Source organism: Cydia amplana, chromosome 13, assembly GCF_948474715.1.
Source record: "Cydia amplana chromosome 13, ilCydAmpl1.1, whole genome shotgun sequence".
NCBI lineage: Eukaryota > Metazoa > Arthropoda > Insecta > Lepidoptera > Tortricidae > Cydia > Cydia amplana.
The window spans coordinates 8,426,790-8,451,348 of NC_086081.1; the positions used below are offsets into that span (position 1 = coordinate 8,426,790).

The 24,559-nt window shown below is 40.1% G+C and overlaps 1 protein-coding gene across 1 annotated transcript in view; it reads left to right on the top strand.

The window, feature by feature from the left end:
- The window catches only part of LOC134653446 (uncharacterized protein CG43867), a 447,433-nt gene that overhangs the window by 387,094 nt on the left and 35,780 nt on the right, over positions 1-24,559 (top strand). Inside the window, exons 7-16 of the mRNA XM_063508812.1 lie at positions 11,034-11,129; positions 12,844-13,026; positions 15,308-15,427; positions 18,600-18,767; positions 20,012-20,111; positions 20,971-21,119; positions 21,760-21,885; positions 22,318-22,429; positions 22,809-23,045; positions 23,595-23,784. Coding sequence (XP_063364882.1) covers positions 11,034-11,129; positions 12,844-13,026; positions 15,308-15,427; positions 18,600-18,767; positions 20,012-20,111; positions 20,971-21,119; positions 21,760-21,885; positions 22,318-22,429; positions 22,809-23,045; positions 23,595-23,784 — 1,481 coding nt within the window. The remainder of the gene's footprint in view (positions 1-11,033; positions 11,130-12,843; positions 13,027-15,307; positions 15,428-18,599; positions 18,768-20,011; positions 20,112-20,970; positions 21,120-21,759; positions 21,886-22,317; positions 22,430-22,808; positions 23,046-23,594; positions 23,785-24,559) is intronic.

Here is a 24,559-nt window from a genome sequence, read left to right on the forward strand (position 1 = left end):
TGTTAATTTGATTATTGTTACCAGTAGGTAGGTAGTAACAATTATTATCGAACTTACTAGAAGGCACATACAGTAATATTAAAGTAACAAGAAAACCTATAGGTCACAACTGCTGATCCAATAAACCTAACTCTGAGATAAACCTACCTACATATCATGACCTTTATCTCGTTTATCCGATTGGGTCATATTTGGGTCCGAACACCTAATTCCAAGTTATTGACGTTGAAGGTAGTGTAGGGTTTTTCGAAGTGGCTACCCTTATGACCTTAATTAAATCCAAGTAGATTTTTTTGGAGTAAGTCTTATATAATCTAGAGTAACTAACGATTTCAATAACTATACAGTACCCCTTATTAAACATATTTTAATATTACGAAAACTAATGAAAAGTACTTATTGAAAGGACACGTGTCAGGATCTCAGGATATTAAGGTAGAGCGTGCGTGAAGTATATAAATTTAGAAAACGTACACAAAAGACACTCATTTTCGACAGTGCTCTTCTTTATGTAACACACTATCGACAAAGGTAGGTAGGACAATGGAGAATTACCTCTTTGGAAAATGCCCGAATAAAATGTTCGAGTGAACTTTGGTATGCTGCATGGACACATGTCGTCGAACACGCGTCGAAAAATAAAAACAGATAAATTGCACCCAAAATTTCTAAACTTCGAACTTCGAAAATTCTGAACGGCGAAAGAGTGAATTAATTCGGCCTAACCCAAATACCGCACAGTCCGGATGTCTCGCGTGCGTACTTTGATCCGTTTTTGGCGCCAAATGGAGCGAATCGCCGGTTCCAGGCGGTTAAGATTGACAAATAAGGACTGATTATAATCTGACTTAGATCATTGAAGTAATAAAATCAAATAATGAAATCAAGTAATGAAATCTTCAAGTTTATGTGGAATATTAACGAAACGTGCTATGACAGAGATTTTGTATCCGAACCAATCCCTATGTCCATCTTTCTAATCGCGTTTATTTAATCAAAATCTTTAAGTTTATGTGCAATATTAACGAAATGTGTCATGAGAGAGATTTTGTATCCTCACCAATCCCTATGTCCATCTTTCTAATCGCGTTTATTTAATCAAAATCTTTAAGTTTACGTGCAATATTAACGAAATGTGTCATGAGAGAGATTTTGTATCCTCACCAATCCCTATGTCCATCTTTCTAATCACGTTTATTTAATCAAAATCTTTAAGTTTACGTGCAATATTAACGAAACGTGCCATGCGAGAGATTTTGTATCCGAACCAATCCCTATGTCCATCTTTCTAATCGCGTTTATTTAATCAAAATCTTTAAGTTTATGTGCAATATTAACGAAACGTGCCATGAGAGAGTTTGTATCCGAACCAATCCCTATGTCCATCTTTCTAATCGCGTTTATTTAATCAAAATCTTTAAGTTTTCGTGCAATATTAACGAAACATGCCATAAGAGAGATTTTGTATCCGAACCAATCCCTATGTCCATCTTTCTAATCGCGTTCCATTTAGTTAACTCCATAATCGCCAGTGCTGTTAAAGAATGCTTCCGATTGGGCCTCGTCACTTTGATCTATTTCCAGCGCCAAATGGAACGCGTCGCTTGTAAACATTTAGATTGATTGCGTTAAGGCGAGAGAAACAAACTGTTGAGGGCTCTCGTAGTGGCTCACTTGTTTAATGGCCATTGAACGGGTTACAAAAGAATTACTTAGTCTGGATTTGAATATCAAAAGTTGCTTGCAAACTGGACCGTGCAAGGTAAAATAAATCAGCAGGATGTGTGTAGGTATGGTAAGGATCTTAGCACATAAACTTAGTGCTTAGTCAGAGTTCGTATTTGATTGTATTTGAATGTCGGCAACTCTTGACAGATGGATAAAATATATGTATGTGTGGTGCAGAGAATTAGGGAAGGTAGTTTGTGAAATGGTGGAAAATATTTGTTTAATATTTAACCTATTGGGATTTAAATTATAGATATATATATATATTCTGCAATAGGTATTTAATGAGTACACCACCAGAGCCACGCCACGTCACGCCGTTTTGTCGACTAAATAACTAGTGTTTCGTTTGAAGTTTATAAAATGCATATGTATGTTAGTCTGTAAGGTATTTGTAATATGGGCCTTGTTGCCCGAATTAAATTTTTAAATAAATAAAAAAATAAAAATAAATGAAGTTCTGCGACCTCACATCCGGCACCCAACATGCCGACGCTTACGGATTACGGATGCGTTCAGTAATTAATGAGTTAATTCGAAAACTCAAATTAACAAAGCGAATCATAGTTTTCAGTGTTTTCACTCAAAATATTAACTCTCAATTCAGAAATACTTCCACAAGCGTTCAGATAAGTAAAAATATATAAAAATAAACATTCCGTCTTACTATTTTCGTATCTTTATTGCTTCCTTCTCCGGTAAGCATTAGTAAAATTGTAATGAACTGCCATGTTGTAGTAAATAAACAAGGAAGTTTGTTACGGAACAATTCGTCGCTGTCGACGGTTTAATTAGAGATGGCTTAGTAATGAACGAGCTCGCATGTTCCTCCTACACGCTATTTACACTTGACCGCTGAGTGCAAATGCAATTTATGAATGGCAGCTTAATGAAGTTGATTTTAAGGCAAATATGGTATTCTTAAGCTTTGTTTGGTGAAAGAAAACAGCGCTATAAATGTGTCCATACAAATAAGTATATGGCTATTTGTCACATTATTCTATTAGGTACAGTCAGCATCAATAGTGGCGGATGAAACAACGCGCCAAAAGTTGCTGATGCTGTCTGTACAATATTGGTCCCTCTAACCGAATTGTAAAGTGACAACCTCGGCATGGGATAAGACAAAAAAGATGAAAAACAATGTAAGCCATGTAAGGTATTGGTTAGCTTAGTCGAGTAGTATGGCCTTGTGGGCTTTTATACATAAGTTTGTGTAGACCAAACTCTTCCTCTAAATGAAAGGCGCCCGCAGTTCTCAATCTAACCTCATATGTCACCCCATAAGCCCCTTATGTTTGTGCTCAACTTTTGATGAGTTCAGTTTACTCGTTTTTCTTTCTGCGAGCACGAGTTGTAGTTTATTTTCCTTGTCCTAAGCATTACCGGATTTAGAAAGTTCTGGAATACTCTCGATATTAGTGGCGTCCCCTCGTAGTTCGTACCATGAGTCAGGCAAATTACGGCTTATGTGATTAATGTGTGCTATTCCTGGGTTATCCTTCCTTTGTTCTTAAATGGCTCATATTATGTTTGGTCATGTCATGGCACAACTAATTTTGTGGTTAAGTTTAAGCTTAAAATTTACTTCTGCTGTTACTGGCCCGCGGTCCATCTGTTTTATTTTAGCAACAGGGATTATGAAACTAGGATTTGGAAAAAGAACATTTCAGCTTATCGCACGAAACCAGCATTGCCCGACCAAAATGGCGGCACGGCGAGGCAATTTCGGGCTCAATAAAAACTTGAATTTTTCCCTACGGTGTCTTTTTTAAAGCGCTTCCATGTTTATGGCAATGTTATTGTCTCGTTAGGTTAACAAAATCCTCTTAGTTATGTCGTTGCTGTAGGTAGTCATAGTTTAAATATAAACACGATTTTATTTGCACAGGTCATTGCCCTGACTTTACTAGGTCGTTAAATCAGTCCACGTGTTTTATACCCACGCTCAAGGAAACATAGGTAGGTACTTGTGTAAAGAATGTAAAGATTGCCTGTAAACCTGCCAAAGAGCGACAGCCAATATTTCTTCTCAAGTGCCTTCGGGCTGCATTATCTGCAAGTCAAAATAAACAGCTTGCACTTTTATCAATAAGGTCACTACCTAGGCGAATCTTAAGAAATGTTATATGTGACTTAATTTTAAAAATATGTGGCTTTCCACAAAGAAGGGTCCTTATGCTTCAAGTGCAATATGGACCTTTTAAATCTGAAATTCCGTCAGAAATTCTGATAGAATGGTCCTTATTGCACATGAAGCATAATGACCCTTCTCTAATAGAAAACCACATATTTTTAACATTTATTTAGCACACGAGAAAAAACGGGTAATAGAAGTAGGTAAAAGGCGGGTAAACAGATATTCTAATCTAATAGATATACTAATCACATTAAGATTGCAATTTGCAAGGGAATCCGAAATTCAGGACAACCAATATTTGTGCATAGGTAACTGTTACGGATATTACAATCATATTACGCTTTGCTAAAGATAGCCACTTATGAGAGCTTACGAAACCAGTGGTAAGACGTGGCCACTTGGCCAGCCTTAGACGTGGGGTTTATGGTGTTATGTGATATCTTGTGTTATATTGCTGTCACAGAGTCGCCTTGCGGATTTATGGCTTTTTACACGACTGCCCAAAAAAAGGAGTGTATTGTTTTCAGCGTTCATGTTTGTGGGTATGTAAGTTTCTTTGTTCCACCCTAGCAGCTAAATGCCTGAACCGATTTAGATGTATGATATATCATTAGAATCCTTACGTCATCCCGGGTGACATAGGCTATATGACGTCATTATAAAAACAATATGGCGGACTAAATACGCCACCTTGCGCAACTTTAAGAAAAAAATATCTTGCAAACCCATCGAGTAGGGCATCAAAATGAAGCGCTTTGAAAGACGATCAATAATATATATACAATATGAGGGTTTCAATCTACTTTCGAGAAAGTAAGAATTCACAAAATATGTTAAGAAAAGCTAATCTCATAAAACCAAGTATCCTATTGTTGTTGGGATATTAAAAGGAAGTGGTTTGACCGCTGATCATTAAAAAACAATTATACATAGGTACGAGTATTATATGAATCATATTTTGCTTGTTTTGAAACCAAGCCAATATGTTCTAAATTGCGCTAAGGGAATAGAAAAGTGTAAATAAGTTCTTTGTAGAGAGACTAAGATTGTAGAGTCCGTCTTCAGATATTATAAATCTGCACCGACTTTGACGGAACAAAGTGTGAAAGTGTCAGACCGAAGGCCGAGCTCCACGTAGGGATGACGGCCGGGAGCGTACGACAGATGTGCGTTTCCTGCAACATCCCCAAGTATTCAAATTGCAAAGGTCGAAAGCCGAGCTCCGCGTAGGGTTGAAGGCCCAGAGTGTCAGAAATAATTCCCGGGAATTCCCGGTTCTCGCCATACAAACTCAGTACCGGGAGCAATCCCTAGTCAGAAAGGTGCACGGTTTTTGCAATTTCGCCAAGTATCTTAATTGCGAAGGCCGAAGGCCGAGCTTCGCGTAGGGCCGAAGGCCCGGAGCGTAAGAAAGGTGAACGCTCTCTGCAGCTTCCCCAAGTATCATAATTGCGAAGGCCGAAGGCCGAGCTTCGCGTAGGGCCGAAGGCCCGAAGCGTAAGAAAGGTGCACGTTTTCTGCAGCTTCCCCAATTTAAGTTTCTTAATTGCGAAGGCCGAAGGACGAACTTCGCGTAGGGCCGAAGGCCCGGAGCGTAAGAAAGGTGCACGCTCTCTGCAGCTTCCCTAAGTATCTTAATTGCGAAGGCCGAAGGCCGAGCTTCGCGTAAGGCCGAAGGCCCCGAGCGTCAGAAAGGTGCACGGATTTTGCAGTTTCCCCAAGTATCTTAATTGCGAAGGCCGAAAGCCGAGCTCGGCGTAGGGCCGAAGGCCCGGAGCGTAAGAAAGGTGAACGCTTTCTGTAGCTTTCCCAAGTTCCTTAATTGCGAAGACCGAAGGCCGAGCTTCGCGTAGGGCCGAAGGCCCGGAGCGTAAGAAAGGTGAACGCTCTTTGCAGCTTCCCCAAGTATCTTAACTGTTAAGGCCGAAGGCCGAGCTTCGCGTAGGGCCGAAGGCCCGGAACGTAAGAAAGGTGCACGTTTTCTGCAGCATCCCCAAGTTTCTTAATTGCGAAGGCCGAAGGCGGAGCTTCGCGTAGGGCCGAAGGCCCGGAGCGTAAGAAAGGTGCATGCTCTCTGCAGCTTCCCCAATTAATTGAGAAGTCCGAAGGCCGAGCTTCGCGTAAGGCCGAAGGCCCGGAGCGTCAGAAAGGTGCACGGTTTTTGCAGTTTTCCCAAGTATCTTAATTGCGAAGGCCGAAAGCCGAGCTTCGCGTAGGGCCGAAGGCCCGGAGCGTAAGAAAGTTGCACGCTTTCTGTAGCTTTCCCAAGTTTCTTAATTGCGAAGGCCGAAGGCCGAACTTCGCGTAGGGCCGAAGGCCCGGAGCCTAAGAAAGGTGAACGCTCTCTGCAGCTTCCCCAAGTATCTTAATTGCGAAGGCCGAAGGCCGAGCTTCGCGTAGGGCCGAAGGTTCGGAGCGTAAGAAAGGTTCACGGTTTTTGCTGCTTCCCCAAGTATCTTAATTGACAAGGCCGAAGGCCGAACTTCGCGTAGGGCCGAAGGCCCGGAGCGTAAGAAATGTGCACGCTTTCTGTAGCTTCCCCAAGTTTCTTAATCGCGAAGGCCGAAGGCCTAGCTTTGCGTAGGGCCGAAGGCCCGGAACGTAAGAAAGGTGCATGCTTTCTGTAGCTTTCCCAAGTATGTTAATTGCGAAGGCCGAAGGCCGAGCTTCGCGTAGGGCCGAAGGCCCGGAGCGTAAGAAAGGTGCACGCTTTCTGCAGCTTCCCCAAGTATCTTAATTGCGAAGGCCGAAAGCCAACTAATAGGAAATACATAAGTATTTGCAGAGATATTAAGCCATAGCACTTTTCAATACGTCTGGTTTTTGGGTCCGACCTATTTACGTTTTTAAGCACGTTTTATGCTAACATATCAAAGTTCAACATGATGAAAGCTCCTTGAAGCAACTAAATTGCCTTAAATCATAAAAAATGTGGTTGGTTTGTATGGTCACTAAAATGTATAAAATAAAATAAATTAATTAAAAATTAAAAAACACGACTGCAGTTTAAAAGCGAACTGAAAAGCTAAAAATAATTTTTGTTATGTTAGCTACTCAACTTAATAAATGTAAAATAGAATATAAGTGTTCAGTCAGGGTCATAAACAGCAAACGGAAAAGTTTAGGCTCATTTAGGATAGTGACGGTACCTGATATTTTATTTCGATTGCAGTCGGGGACCTGTGAATGGGAAAATTTCAATATATCAAGGTCCCCGACTGCAATCGAAATAAAATATACAGGTACAGTCACTATCCTAAAAAAAAACACGACTGTATATTGAAATTTTCCCATTCACAGGTCCCCGACTGCAATCGAAATAAAATATCAGGTACCGTCACTATCCTAAATGAGCCTAAACTTTTCCGTTTGCTGTTTATGACCCTGACTGAACACTTATATTCTATTTTACATTTATTAAGTTGAGTAGCTAACATAACAAAAATTATTTTTAGCTTTTCAGTTCGCTTTTAAACTGCAGTCGTGTTTTTTAATTTTTAATTAATTTATTTTATTGCTTATTGGGTTCCAGTTTGCGGAGTTGTGCCCCCTGTTTTCTGCAGAATTTCTGTTGTGTGCAGTAAAACTAAATTGAGTTCGGAAAAAAATGCCTGCAGTGGAGGGAACCCAAACACAAATCAATGCAATAGTTTGTATTGTAATATCAGCTATTGCGAACCATGCTGTAGTTTATGTACATGTAAAAGCTCACGGTATGATACCAACTTTGGACTTTACGGGCCTATAAATCCCGGTCTTTTGATAGGCTTGCGTGGGGATATAGATCCAACACGTAGAGGCCCTTTGGAGAGCTTTAATGTCATGTAGAACGTCAGCTGGGACCCGTTCACAGGTGCTACAATAAACACCCATGAACCGGTCTCAGCAGGCATTATACCGGTCTATGGATTGGAGTTTGGGTGGACAATGAGACTATACCAACTTTATTATTATCCTGAGTTGGTAGGAAGAGTTGTACTCGCTGTTCCATTTGTGCCCAAAAATTTCATGAGACCGCGAAGTCTCAACCTTTTGGCAGTCCGAACTCCGAATTACACGCACTGTAGCACATAAAAACTCACCAGCTGTGCGGTCTCTAAGGCTACTGAACTCACTTTTATCATGGGCATCAGTATGTGATATGTTTGCAACTTTTGCAAGTCGATGGATGGTTGTGTATCAGATGTGCCTGCGGTACTGTGAGGTGATGGATGAAAGTTGATTGTGATGTGACTGATGTGATCTGATTTTCCTAAATATTGTGAATATCTTACCTGTTTTATAATCTAATCTAATGTATACAGTGTTTTGGTCTTGACTGTAATGCTGTATTTCAAATTAATAAATAATAAATAAATTACCTATTAGCAAGTTATTTTAAAGGATCAGTTCGGGTAGTCTCCAGCAATCGAATAAATAAGTTATAATTTCCATAAGGTCCTCGAAACAACAATACAAAACACAAAGTTTCCCTAAGTGCTTAATATGCGGGGTTTGTTAGAAGAACTATTTTTCAAAGTTTGTAACTGTTCCTATGCTCCGATTCCTAATGGGTTAAGTTTTTATGACAAAGTTTCAGTTCGAACTTTTTGGCATACCAATAGTTTCTAAAGTATGGCTTTTGTGTTTATACTTTATTACAACTATAAACTTGGAACAGATTGTCCACTAAGGATCAGAGCCCGTATCATGAGTCACTGACAGTGTCAAAACTGACATTTACGCTATCAGCTACGACGGCGTTTATGTCAGTGACAAACTGATGGTAGCCGTACAGGCAGTAAATACACTAAATACATTTGAAACATAATATACTCCTTCTGAATCAGATTATGGAGGGGAAATTAGCTAGAGTCTGTTCGGAAAGAGAAGAGTCGTGGAATGTATGGGGCCCAAATGGCCCAATACATTCCACGACTCTTCTCTTTCCGAACAGACTCTATGTATATTTTATGGAACTTTAGCTCTTTGAGACCTTTGCAACGCCCGCATAGCTAAAGACTTCAGAGCTTTAGCTAATTTAAAAGTTTTAAAACCCCTTTCAAATGCTCCTAATTATCCAGCAACCCAAATAAAGTTACAATTAAACGTGTAACATACCCGTACAACATGATACGCGATACTGTGTTAATCCTATACAGAACAGCTCGGGTATTTCAATTCGGGGCCTTGCTCTAATCCCTCACGATTGATTAATCCATCCGCCACGTACCCCCGCACTGTTTTCACCATGAGCCGGTAATTTGCATCTAAATGACCCTAAATGGTAATTTATTTAGGGTTTATTTCATTTTTTGAAGCCCAATTCCAATGACTAGAGGATTTTGTTTGTATTCATTTTAGTGTAACAGTTTCTTGCCAAAGCAATTCCCATGTTTTCTATTCAAAATACAAATTCACTAAATGGGTAGGTACTGTAGGTACTATGTAATGCCTTGCCTCTCTTTTTTCATTAATTATTATTGAATTCACCTTTTTCCAATTAGGAATTTTGTAGCAGCACTTTCGAGTGAATTACGCTATAATACTTTACTTCTTTAGTATAATATCTAAACGAAAGATTTTTACAGCTTCAATTTGAAAGCTTTACTTCGTAACTTTCTAATAGGAATAGCACCTGGTTTCGAAATACTTACTCAGTACCGTTATCTCACGTTGCATAGTTTTAGGTATGCCACAGTAATCCTATAGCAGGTTGCGGTTAATCTAGGTATGAATTGTGTCGCAGTGTCTAAATACCGTTTCAACTATGTTGATGTTGCAATGCGGAATATTAGTTCAAAAAGGACAAACAGGTCTTATTACATTGCACAGTCTCCAGGGCCAGGGTCTTCTACGATCGAATTGGATTTAGTTCAAATGAAGTCATTTGAGTGTGAGAATGTTTTTTGATAGGTAGTATTTGTACAATTGAAGATATAACATGGTGTATTTACCTAATAAAGGTCTTTTTCTCAAAAATGGACGGCAAAGTCGACGTTGCCGGTTAAAAAATAGGTCGCGAAGTGCGTAGTTTATGGTCATTCAAAAAATTAAAAAGTTAAAAACATTGCAGTCTCGATTTCGGGACTGCAATGTCGCATACAAATTCCATTATTTAACGAGTTCAAAACTTTTTAAAACTTCAAATGGCCATATCAAATGAAGGCATAGGTCCCTTAAACAGCCAAACAGATGATCAGCACTTATTATTATAAAGCCTATAACAGACTATCGCACCGCACCGCGACCTTGGAGCGTCGCACCCATAAGTGAGAGCGAGAAACAGATATCTCTCTCTCGCTCTCACTTATGGGTGCGACGCTCCAAGGTCGCGGTGCGGTGCGATAGTCTGTTACAGGCTTAATGTTGGTACCGCGACTATTTAGGTGTCTCAAATAGGTTGGCGTATTTTCAGCAGAAAAATACACTTCTTTTTTTTTTAAAGGCGGCAAGCTAATTTTTTTAATGGTTGTATTTTTTTCTGTGAAAATTAATGGAAAATTAGAACGTTGCTTCTGTAAGTTCTGTAAAATATTTCTATTTCTTGCACCATTTTTGAGAAAAGCACTATATATGACTCGGCTGGAAGGCTACTTGCTGGCTTCGGATTCAATTAAACGGACTCCCAAGGTCGTCCGTTTAAAACGAATCCTCAGCCTGCAAGTAGCTACTTCCGAACCTCGACAATAATGTACTATAAAGTCTTGTGTCTTGATTTCGTCACTCCGTGGTTTGCTGTCGAGTATAATACCAATAGGTACTTGGGTACATCTCTTTCCTCGATATAGCACACGAAAGTGACGCACTGACGGCACGCAATAACAAACCACGAAAAGTGAGCTGGCGCAACGCAGTTATGGTTTCGTTCGACATAAGTATCCCTTAATTTGATGTAAAGAAACTAGGTACTTAAATATAATAAATAATAATAATTTGTTTAAACCCTTCGTTTTCTTTGCGCCGTCGAGATCCTATTCGACACGGCAAGTGCCTATAAGGCATGACAATAAAAATGCTATATAGTTTGTCAAAGGACTGTCTCATTTCAAACATAGACAGAGAGAATTATACTATCTTTGTCTTACACTAGTACTAACACCCAAAAGAAAAGGATGAATATAGTTTTTCCTGGTTCTTACTGACTGACAAATTGGTTTGACCAACTGTATTCTACTTGTTTCAGGTCCGCGCCATGGAGCAGCGGCTTTGCGAGTGGCCGGCGGGCGCTGACGGAGCGCCCAAAGCCATCACTCGACTCGAAGGACAGATCGAGGAACAGGTAAAGTATAGCTGGTCAAGCAAATCTTGTCAGTAAAAAAGGCGCGAAATACATTACATTACTTCGCTCCTACATTTTTCAAATTTGCCGCCTTTTTCTACTGACAAGATCTGCTTGACCAAGTATACATTAAAATAGCGCACGGTTGTACTTTGTTTCATAAAATAAATATTAATTATAGTTTGTCAAAGGACTGTCTCATTTCAAACATAGACAGAGAGAATCATACTATGGTTGTCTTACACTAGTACTAGCACCTAAAAAAAAGGATGAGTATAGTTTTTTTGTTCCTATTTACTGACAAATTGGTTTGACTAACTATACGATGATTTTATGAAAGCGTCGAAAATATCGTAACATTTGGTCACATCCGGTACTTACAAAACGCAACATAGACTAGGAATCCTCTAGACGGAGTTTAGAATGTCTTGTCTATGAAACGCAATAACAAAACGCAGCGATAAAAAAAAAGCTACCTACGTAAACGTCACTAAGACACTGACAGACGTGACGTCAAAATGGAGCTTATGTTAGCGATGTTTATTGTTTCGTTTTCTGTAAATTTATGAATGAAAATGTGTATAATAAATTTATTACAATGTGCATCGCGTGGGTGGCAGGAGTATAACATCGAGTCGTGTCCACAATTCATAAAGAAAAGCTCTTTTTATTCGTGTTTGAGCGTTCATTAAACATGGAGGTAGAGCGATGAAAACTTTTACGTTTTTTCTTCGAGTACCTATCTGTTTTATAGCTTTTATTTATAATATCAGTGTACATAAATAAGTTATATTTGTAGTTACTTAAGTATATTTCTTTAAAAACTTGGACTTTATCGTAAAATCTAATATATTTTCTTGTTGGAGTAGTTTTGCCTCTATGCTGATTTTCATTTAAAAACCATAAGAACCAGTGTTTTAATTACTTTTATTTTTATTTCTAATTAGTTGGGTCTTTAAAAATACACAATACAATGTTTTATTTAGCTTTCATCTAGCTATACTCATTAATCAATTGTGTTGGCAGAATAACAGTGTTAGTTGCTTGAAGTCCTTAGAGCCGCTGTGCCCCGAGGCCTTCTGGCGCAGACATTAGAAGAGCCACTTTCCGTTTCAATTAGTTTGTAAGAATTATTATGTATTATGATGATGCATTCCTGTTATCCCTCATTAGGGACATAGGGCTTGCAGAAGAAACTTCCATTTGTCGCGATCTTGAGCGGCAACTTCCAGCTCTTTCCAGGCAAGACCAGTTGAGCCAGCCTCCTGTGCCAGCCCCCAATGTATTATATGTGCAATTTTTTTTAATCATCATCTTCCTCACATTGTCCCGGCATTTTGCCACGGCTCATGGGAGCCTGGGGTCCGCTTGGCAACTAATCCCAGTAATTGGCGTGGGCCTTTGCCGACAGGCACACTGAACTAAGAGACTTCATATAAATATTCAAAAGTAAAATTACTACTAAAATCAACAAATATGTTCAGAATAAAGGGCTATATAAATAAATATAAATAAAATTGGCGTGGGCACTAGTTTTTACGAAAGCGACTGCCATCTGACCTTTCAACCCAGAGGGTAAACTAGGCCCGTATTGGGATTAGTCCGGTTTCCTCAGGATGTTTTCCTTCACCGAAAAGCGACTGGTATATATCAAATGATGAATTTGTTTTTAATAAATGTCTTTTACTATTATTCAAATTCTCCCCTCTTCCAGAAGCAGCTGCGGCTCCAAGACGCGAAGCAGGTGGAGGCGAAGGCGGCGCGCATCAAGGAGTGGGTCACCAACAAGCTGAAGGAGCTGGAGCAGCAGAACCAGCAGCTCCGGGAGCAGAACCATCGCTGTAACCAACAGCTGGAGCTGCTCAGGAACCATATTGCTACGCAGGGTAGCCGTGCAGTGAGTGCCCTTTCTTGTTTTATTTCTGAAGAACTCTTATACAGATACCGCCGCTGTATGTTGGGTATACAACTGTACAAATTAAAATAATGAGCATGGATTATTATGTAAGATCTAATTTTAATAATTTAATGTAAATATTTAATTAGGTTAAATTAATTAGGTAAAATAAAATAATTAATTAATTAGGGTAAATATTTAATTAGGTTAAGTTATTTATAATATGTATCCGGTTCCGGTGCTCTAACAGTGAAGTCGAGTGTCAGTGGTCTCCGTAAAAAATAATTGCATTCTCAGTGTAAACAAAGCAAAAATCACCAAACAACAAACAATACCTCTTAGAAAGTCCTCACAAAAGAAACCAAGTGAAAATATCAGTCCCATACGCAAAGATTACGATCAAAACCTATAAAGAAAAATTATAGAACATAACCTCAAAACTAAAACGTCAAAATAGACATAACATAAACCGGAGGTCAAGTGGCGGGGACCAGGGTTGTCAGCACAAAATAAATAATTTACGTTCCGTTTCATCCAAACGATAAACGTTTTGTTACTGCAAATAAACCAACACACAAAGCAACATGGAAAAGCAGATTAATTCGCTATGGAACAAAATGAAGGAAGAATTCCAAAAACAAACTGATGCAATAAACCAAACGGTTCAAAATACAATCACGACAACAATTGAGGCCAAGTTAACAACAATTACACAGGAAACTGAGAAACTGAAAGCCGAGAACACAATACTGAAATCCAAAATAAAGAACCTAGAAGCAGAATCGAAAAAGAATAACGTTATTATTCATGGAATAGAAGAAAAAGAAAACAATAAAACCGAACTTTTGGAAATGGTTCTGGAAGTACTGAACAGCTCGGACAAAAATCAGGAAGGCACAGAGAACAACGAGTGGGACAAGTGGGAAGTTAGTAAAGTTGAAAGGTTAGGAAAAAAGACTGAGAAAAAAGACAGACCAATTAAAATAACGCTCACATTGGAATGGCGAAAGACGGAATTACTCAGAAACAGAAAATCATACCCAAAAAACTTAAAAATAACTGAAGATTTTACAAAAGAAACCCTGGAAATAAGAAAGGCACTTATACCAAAATTGATAGAAGCGCGAGAGGCAGGAAAATATGCTATCCTGAAACAAGACAAGCTTATAATAAAAGAAAAAAATGAACATCAAACGGAGAAAAGGAAAAGGTTACCATCTTCACCTCCCTCAACTCCCCCAAGCAAGTTTAGTAACCCTGAGAAGCGAGACAAAATCAACCAGCCTGCCAAACAAACCAAAATCACCCACACATTCCACGCTCAGTCAAAAAACGAATAAACCCCGGCCACCGGAAAACAACAATAAAACCAAATATTAATACAGAGCTATCAAACAAACAAAACAAAATAATATTCCCCAAGCCGGCTGGTCCCCGTGGGGATAACGACCAAAACCCTCCAGTTTTTAAATAAAAAATGCATCAACAATAACAACAAGACAATGGAAGTAATGGAACTAAGAAACTGGAGGAGGCCTTCACCCAGAGAGGGATCCATACAAATAAACAAAATAACTAAGATAAACATAGATAAACTAAAAGGAGTATGGAAGAAAAGGCTATAATATATAATATAATAATATATTTATAATAGAATTTCAAACACAATGTTAATTGTTATATGAATAAATAAATATGAATATATGAATGAACAAATAAGTGGATATTTCTTCGACATTGGCCATGTAGATGCTGTTCTCAACATTTCTAATCGAAGTCAGCACTTGGTCATTTCTACATTTATTTTGCTAATCATTTTTGCATTAACTAAAACAAAAATGAATTCATTAAAAAGTCCCCAGATCTCCCAGATGTAATGTACTAACTTATGAACTTTGAGCATTTGCGAACAAACACTGTAACACTTTAAAATATTAAAATACTTTAAATGACTATATTGAAATAATAAATACGTAAGCCAGGGGCCACCAGTTAGTTTCTTCAGGGGTCCGGTTCTTAAAATAAAATGACCATTGCATCGCGGTCCGTTTCTCCTTGAGTTTATTAAATAAGCAAAAAAATAAAACAGGCCATTTGGTGACCCCTGACCTAAGCCAATAGGAATAATATAATAGATATTTATTTCAAATATAAAATAAGTACTAATTAAAAAAAAATTGGACTATTAAAAGCCAGATATTACATAACAACAAATATTTTTTTACTCAGTAACATTTCATCAGCCTAGTTATATTCTTTAGCATTATTCCCTTACCCCCAGTTCCTCCCCACTCGAGCGAGTCTGTCCCTCGAGGTCAGGACTGAAGAAGGCTCGCCCCGAGCCACATCCAGCCTAATCGCTGCCAATAGGCGGAGATCAGAGAGCCTCGAGGGGCCACAGGTAGTCCGTAGTTGGCTGTCTGTCTCTATGTTGTGTTCTAATTTCCTTAAGGTGCATCCAGATTTGGGGTAAGGTCAGGTGGGGTAAATATAAAACATGGGTAAAAATAAGACTAGTTTTTGAGTGTTAAAAACAGTCTTATTTTTACCCGTGTTTTATATTCACCCCACCCGACCCTAATGCACTGTGCGCGAGGAATTAACGAATGGCCTACTAGTGGTGCGTTTGTCAGATCTGGATGCATCTCAATGTTTCGATGTTTATAGTAGTTATGAGAAGATAACCCTTTTAGAATTAGCGTATTAAACAGAATGGTTTTAATTTAATTTAGGTGTTTTCTCGTACCTATACTTTCACATACTAATTCAATTATAGTTGTTATTTGCAGTGGCGTAGCTAGAGGATATGGCGCCCGGGGCAGGCATCAAATTTGCGCCCCCCCCCCCCAACCCGAAATAAAGTAACGAAAGGGTTACTTTTTACTTATTAAAGTTTACTTTTGATTTAGACAAATAAGTGTTTTTTTGTCCATCGGTGGCTAACAAGCTTACGACTCACCTGATGGTAAGCGGTCACCGCATCCTATGGACGTCTACACTCCAGGGGCGTTACATGCGCGTTGCCGACCATTTTAAAACTTATACACTTCTTTGGAGATCTCCTTAGACTTGAAGATTCAATATCACTTGTAAGTTTGGGATCGTAGACTATTCATAGCGCGCCTTTGGACTGATTAGAAGGGACCAAAGTGGCATCTAGGTGCTCTTGCCCAAAGGTGACAGCAGTACTCATTATATGGGATCTGTCCATGGTCGTACGCAGCATTTTTAAGGGGTGGGGCAGAAGTAGGGGAGGCTGGGGACGTTGTAATAGGGTACGGTTGAAACAGAGATTCTTAGCTTATGGTCAGAGACCAGGGTGGGACAACTGCCCCACCTTGCTCCACCGTGGGTACGCCTATGGATCTGTCTGCCCCAGAGTAAAGTATCGCCTCCCTTTATTGAGCACACCGAGTTTTTTGGATACGAGCGCAGCCTACCCAGCAAGGTGGCTACGAAATTATTGGACGTCACTGATGGAGATGTCAACACCGAGGCTCCCAATACTCCCTGACATGGGAAGGGTTGAGCCTTGAAAAATGAGGTTTTCTTAGCGGTAAACGCCCAAAATTGAGCCTTGGTGGGATTGAATTGGACTAAATTCTCCCGATCCCACACCGAAACTCTGGATAGAATGCTCTCAATACCTGACACAGGTTTTTCACGGCATTCTAGTATCACAGAACGGGCGATGTTGGCACGGCATGTGTTATACAGGTTGGTCCAAACCTTGCCGTCCAAAAATTTTTTTTAGATTCCTCACGCTGTGGGCTATCAGAATACATATGTTAGCCGACTTTTCGTAGTTTTCGAATTATGATTTTTATTTTTATTACTTTTAACTTTTGTTGAGAAATTCCGGGGTGAAGCAATTATTTATTAAAAAAAACTATTGAAATTTTTTGAATATTTCCTTTTGTAACATAATCCTTCACAAACGGCGCAGTTGCTAAAAAAAATCAGCATCCTCACTTGGCTGAGTTGGGAAAAAAAGACAAACTTTTACGTTCAAGCATGCCCAAGCAAGCTTAGATGTTGCCCTTACCTAAATAAATAAAAAATACAAGCGATTTCAAGGACTTTTGGTTATTTTAGAAACGTTTTTTAAAAGGTCAAAAAAGTGATACGTCATAATTTGTCAGTCGCCGGTCAAAAGAACTGAGGTGGAAAGCTTCCAAATTAGTAATTTATTACAAAAATCCTCTTTTGTTATTTCTACTATTATTTTATGGGGTCACTTCCCCATCGCTATTTCATGTTATCAGTGCAAATACCACGAACAATTATTATTTGGACGTCAAGGTTTGGACCTGCATTTCCGTTGCCAGGGAGGTTTTGGGATTATACTGAGCAATTTTTACTATGAGACTAACCCCTAAGTCGCGAAAAAAAAATTTGACTGTTTCCTACATTTTGGCTGGTCCATTTTCTATGGGAGGTCTTTTGCCCATTTTGGCGCCCCCCCTTGGACGGCGCCCGGGGCACGTGCCCCCCCCAGCCCCCCCCCCCTAGTTACGCCACTGGTTATTTGCACTTATTTAGGAATGTCTTTTAGATAATCAATCAATATTTTAATGCACTTTAGTTGTTCGGTTCATTTGAGAAATATCTTTAATGTTTCTACCTTTTTTCCCAATATTCTATCTATGCACTGTAAAACTTATTGTATATGCCCTAAGTTTAATTTTATGCACTTAGCTGTGTAATATTTTTTAATTGTGATACGTTTAAGTAAGTGTAAGAAATTTGTTATCAATAGTTAATGCTTGCTTGCAAGGCGAATAGACGAGCAAGGAAAAGCTTGGACAATAATCACCTTTATTGGTGGAAGAGCTCAAAAGTTCGTGGCAATTTAGACTAGTTGAAAGTACCCACAATAACAAATCTAGTTTTTTGTCGTGTATGTGAGATTAGGTTTGTTTTTGGAACTTTTATAAACTAAATAGTCTAAATACCTATACCTACTGTTACTTCTTTCTCAGGTGTTTGGTGTTTCTTTTAATTTGATAGCACAACTAGTATTGCACGGTGATAAGAATATCTGTAACCTGTTGTAAAACACAGTTGTAATTGTAATAAGCTAAATAATTTGTATCATAAGTCACAAAAGTGAAAATAATAAACAATTTTATGAAAACGGCTTGTGAGATCCAGGCTGGAATAATATTGATGTACAATAAATGCGTAACTGCTTCCTCTTAATTTTAGTGAAGATAAACGCGGCACCGTACAGCGCAATCTTGAACACAGTTTTTATTTTAGCCACGGCCCATTCGACCACGGCGACTGCTTCAACTCCGTTACAACCCATATTAAATACCTATATTAAAAGCGGGTCACTCACGTATTTTAAGTCGAAAACGCTCGACATGTTTCACTCCGTACCGAGGGGCGTCATCAGGAGCTTTCGTTTACGGTGACGGACCGGCGCAGACTCCGTATATGTCTGTGTCTCACGGAAGTTTTGTTATTAAAATTGCTAACCATTACAACCCATGAATCTTTGCTGTAGTTTTACTCTTATTGTTTTCTTTCTTATTTTATCTTTTGTTGATTGTATCATATTCTTCCAGATACCCCTAACTTCATCGGAACCTCACTACAGCACCCCCGTGCGGCACCGACGCAACCAATCCATCGGTACCCCTCACGCTAGCGCCACCCCACCGCCTGTGGTCAACACCATGAACCGTACACTCGACGAGCGGACGGCAGCCAGCCTACTTGCCGATGATCTGGCAGTGAGTTTTTAAACGAGAGTATTACTAATAATAATAGTGAAAACGTTTAATTCAGGCCAAGAGCCCATAAAGTTGACAAACCTACAATAAAATACATACATACATATAATCACGCCTATTTCCCGGAAGGGTAGGCAGAGACCACGGATTTCCACTTGCTAAGATCCTGACATACCTCTTTCGCTTCCGTTACTATCATAGCATTCCTCATACACGCTCGCCGGTTTAGGGTGCTCTTAACCTGGTCTTTCTTCAGGATTTCCCCGATCTGATCAGAGAAAGTCCGCCTAGGTCTGCCCCTTCCCACTCCCTCTTCTACTTCTCCCTTATACACTCTCATTGTCAGCCTTCTTTCACTCATTATTTCCACGTGTCCAAACCATCTCAACATACCTTTCTCAATTTTTGTCACTACATCTTCGTCCAGTCCACACTTTTCCCTTATCACACTGTTCCTAATTCTATCTAATAACAAAACAATTACTGTCCTCCATTTATTATAAATAGAGCAGTCAAATTTACTCGTTAGCGCCTTTAGGATGCCGTTGTAGCTGCTACGGGTGCGATAGAGCATGATTTCTTCAAAACCATCCGCGCGCGCTTTAGCAAACATTCCTGACGCACTGCAAAATCGCACTGCAACCACATCAGCGTCCTAAAAATGTTATATTGACGGCCTTCCGAGTATATGACACCTACAGACTAATGTTATTTTAGTACACTGCAGTACAGTGAAGCATCGTCTCAACCTATACATCGGCACTCACGCATGTGCCACTCCTTGACTGGTAAATTCCATGAACTGCACTTTGGACTAACGGACTCCCACTGACGCAATATCGCGTCAGCAAAAAAGTTACCCCTACCAGGATTAGGTATACCCAATGTGACCAATAGGCGTCATGTTGTCATTGCATTCATTACTATAACCATTTAGAAGCCACATGTGGTGTTGTATTCAGAGTTTATTCAAATCAGATAACCATTCCATTCATTAATAGTAGTACGGATGTTCCAATATGGATGGTCTATTGTCTACCAGTTTGTTCCGGACATCAAATATCAGTCATACAAGCTAATCTGGTGTCTTAACTAAACACTAGAATGTGAATAGCATGTAAATGAATTACTATAATGCCATTATTTACATGTTAAACTTTTTATCTAAATGGATTTAGTCCGATAGCTGCACTGTAGACGAAAACGTTATGGTTAGTTTTTAAATTTTGTGTTTTCTTTTTCAGGCGGCTGTAGAGAACCTCGTGGTGTTGCCAACGACGCCAAACACGTCAACAGATGGTGATACTACACATGATTATGCAGAAATCTATACACCAAGTAGAGGTAAATTATGGCGTCTTCGCTGATAATTAAAATGCAGGCTATAAAAAGCACATACAAAAAGTTACTTGGAGTAAAGCTTAGTTACAAGTGCGTGATTTTCTATCTCTTGGCAGCACTGACGTCTTTGTTTAGTATCTATTATTCATGTATTAACATTGGCGCTAGCTTACTCATCTTCAGCTAGATTTGTTAAAAATCCAGGCGGACGTTTCGATGAGGATTTTCGTTATTCCACCTTCATTCATCTTTAAGCCTAAGTAGCGGCCGAAGAAAGGGGTGCAGAGCCTTCGTGAACATGTTCACAAGGACCAACAGCCGGCTTTAAGGGAGTCGCGATGCGACGAAGATGGTTTTAAAAAGGTGGAGAAGAGAAGGAAACCAGCTCGTCAGAATCAGTGCGGTACCGCACCGACCGGACCCAATCATTTGCTGCGTCCTGCAACACCTTCGACGCTGCTGTATGTGTCCCGTCTACACTACCTTACGAAGGTCGATGATATCGTAAAGTATGTGAAAGCAAAAACCGGATTCATCCTGAGGGTCGCGAAGTTGGAATCTCGACACAATGCGAATTTTAATTCGTTTGTGGTGACCGTTCCGACTGAACATCTGGCGACCTTCACCAAGGAGGAGTTTTGGCCGAAGGGTGTCAAGTTTCGGCGGTTCCGCGGCCGGTTCCCTGACACTGCGGGGTTGCGTAATGCATCGCAATCATAATGTGTTTTTTAGTGTTTAGTTATATTTTTATAATATATATGCTAGTTTTTAAGGTATTTATGTATGGGCCACTAGTTGCCTGAAATAAAAGATTTCATTCATTCATTCATTCATTTAAATGTATCGTATACATCTTTCCCAGAACGTACGCCAGCGTGGCAGGGCCCATCAGTAGTGGTTCAAGGCAGTCGCGGCGGCAGCTCTACGGGTGACTCGTGTGCGTCAGACCAGCCGCGCCCGCCCACGCCACCACTACACCGCTTCCCTAGCTGGGAGGCTAAGATTTACCAAGTAAGTCTACCTGTCAACGTAGTAGCGTGAAAACAATAGGCACGTCAACATTCCACCAGTATGGTGTTATAGAAATATTGTTCAAATATCAAACGCTGCAGAACATTGAGCGCTCTGAGCGACAAACACCTCTGTGTTAGGGCTCATTTAGACGGCGCGCGAACTCGTATACGATTTTAGTTACATTGCGGACCATTGAGGTGACATCAATTCAGCCGACCGATCAAACGACGCAATGTAATCAAACTCGCATGCGAGTTCCCGCCCCGTCTAAGGGCACATTTAGACGATGCGAGAACTCGTTTCATTACATTGCGGGTTTAGATCGGTCGGTTGAATTGGACGTAACCAACAGTCCGCAATGTAACTAAAATCGCATGCGAGTTCGCGCGCCGTCTAAATCAGCCCTAAATGAGCCCTTACCATGAAACGCACACTCCAAACGTGCACTACACGTGTGATGCTGACTTCGACGTCCGTGACGGCGACCGCCATTGCTTTTAACTGTATGCCGACAGACCCCGGATGTGAGTCGCATCTTAATCAAATAATCACACATAAATTCACCGACCCCCAAACTCACTATATAAACTCAATATATATATGAATGAGCCTTATAAAATTAATCTGCGTGTTTTAGGTGGCTGACGATGGCTTACAACAATCAGTTGAGGAAGAACTAAGTCCACCACCGTGTCCACGACCAGTCCACGAGTCGACAAGCTACCAAAATATATCCGTCCCTGTCTACGCCACTGTCAAAGGGGTCAGTACACCATTTACAGCTCTAATCTATATATATAAACGTGAAAGACCTGACTGACTGACTTAAATCAACGCACAGCCCAAACCGCTGGGACTAGAGAGTCCAAATTTGGCAAGTAGGTTCCTTATAAGGTCTAGGGGTCCACTAAGAAAGGATTTTACAAAATTCATAAAAAAAAATCGGGCAAAAGCTAGTGCCTTCATACAAGGTCGACTATGGCTTGCGCCAATCATGTGAAAAGCTAAGTCCGCAACCTTGATCACAACCAGTACGCGAGTCAACGAGTTACCCGAACAAATCTCTGCTGCGTTTCGCATATAAATAATGACAAAACATTTTAACTTAAATTTGTAGTTAAAGTCGCAAGAAAATTTTCCAAATTTCAATACGAAATGAAAAGATGTAAATTAAAATAAGTAATTTTGTTTTCAGCGAGCGTCACAGATCCGATCGATGCCTTTCACGGGTGACTCGTCGGATGATTCGTCTGACGGTGAAGATTCCATGGGAGTCACAGTTCACAACACACCACATCACATTTTCGGTAAACTACCATTATTTTTCTTAACTGAGTGTTTTTTTGGTACCATCCTCACTTTGTTTTCATTTTGTTATTATTATGTCGCTATATTGTTGTCTTCCATTTATTGCTATCCTCGCTCACAAGGAAAACCAATCGAGATTAGGCTTTATAAATCAGTGATCAACTTCACTTACCCATCCGGGCAATTTAACTCTTTAAATGTTTTCAAGCTACCCAAAGTCCTCTAACTCATCCTTACAATTGAATGGGCTCGGAACAGTCAATATAGTTGAGTTCATATTAGCTAAGCTTTTTTCACTCCACCCGTTCAAGCGGAAAAGTTCACCTCAAAGCTCTTTTATAATCGTTGTTCGCTAAAATTTGTGTTCTTTGTTACCAGCTCAAACCTCAAGCCAACCAATCAACAACGTGAACCTCACCAACGTCCTCCCAGCCTCGATACAACAGACGTCCAACCACGGCCTAGTGTTAACCAACAGTGCGAACGGCCAGTGCAGTTCATCGGACACCAGTCTGAGTGCGAGCAGTCCGTCGAAGAGCGTGAAGACTAGCTCTAGTCTGAGCCCGGCTAAACGGTCGAGTAGCGGGTCGCCGAGTAAACAGAGTAAAACTAGAGGTAATTGTGTTAATTATTTATGTTATGACTCTTTGAAGATCTTTCGCTTAATACGTAAGACCTATTACGGTTAATACTAAAACTCTGCTTTTAAACAAATTTAGTTTGTGATTGGTGTGAAATTTACAAAATGAATAAATTAATCAGTGCAGATCCAGATCAATACATATTTATTTGTGTAAATAAATTGTCAGTTAAAAGATGCAGCCGCTTCCTAACAGACTGTGGAATATATGTATACTCTGGCAAGCCAATTTCAGTAGAAAAAGGCGCGAAATAAGGGTGGGCTGTTACAATTTGGTGCCGTGACCAGGATATTTTTTTCTCTTTGTGATGATTGATTTTAGAATTATACTGGGTCAACCAAATCTTGTCAGTAGAAAAAGGCGGCAAGTTTGAAAAATGTAGGCGCGAAGGGATATCGTCCCATAGAAAATTTTAATTTCGCGCCTTTTTTTACTGACAACATTTGGTTGACCATCTATATATTGGTCGTTTTCGAAGTCTGGTAATACGTGAAGTGTGGATTATACAGGTAATTTTTTATAGATACGTCGTTCGAGTCGGGCATGTCGGACGACTACGCGATCCCGCCGGACGCGGTGTCGTGCGACACGTCGGCGTCGCTGGCCTCGCTGTGCCGCTCGGCGCCGCCGCCGGCTCAGAGGCATGAGGCTTTAGAAAAAAGTGGCCATCTCGCCAAATTGGGCGGGAAGCTCAAGACGTGGCGGAAACGATGGTGAGTTGAAAACATTTTGTATCGGCGACTCTGATGACGACGACGTGATTAAGAGGCAGTTGCATCAGCCACAATCGTTAAACTGTGGCCATCTCGCCAAACTGGGCGGGAAGCTCAAGACGTGGCGGAAACGATGGTGAGTTGAAAACATTTTGTATCGGCGACTCTGATGACGACGACCTGATTAAGAGGCAGTTGCATCAGCCACAATCGTTAAACTGTGGCCATCTCGCCAAACTGGGCGGGAAGCTCAAGACGTGGCGGAAACGATGGTGAGTTGAAAACATTTTGTATCGGCGACTCTGATGACGACGACCTGATTAAGAGGCAGTTGCATCAGCCACAATCGTTAAACTGTTCAACGTTACCATAGAGAAAAAAATACATAGAGTGCTCACTCCATACATCAGTTCAGACTATTAATTTCAGTGTCTACATCTAGCATCGAGTAGCGGAACTATCAGTACTGCTACTTGACAATAGATGTAGCACCGACCGGAAAGTCTTATCTCAACAGCATAAGACTTTCCGGTCGGTGGCTACATCTATTGTCAAGTAGCAGTACTGATGTTCCGCTACTCGATGCTAATAGTCTTTTTGGTACTAAAACGATGTATGGAGTGAGCACTCTATGTATTTTTTTCTCTATGACGTTACGTAGTAGAGAACTAAGAAATTTTCTATGCAAGAATTGGCGAATGTTTAGGCGGTGACATATTTTTTGATGCAACCGATTCTAGGTCTTAAAATACCAAAATATGCCTGCAGGCCGACA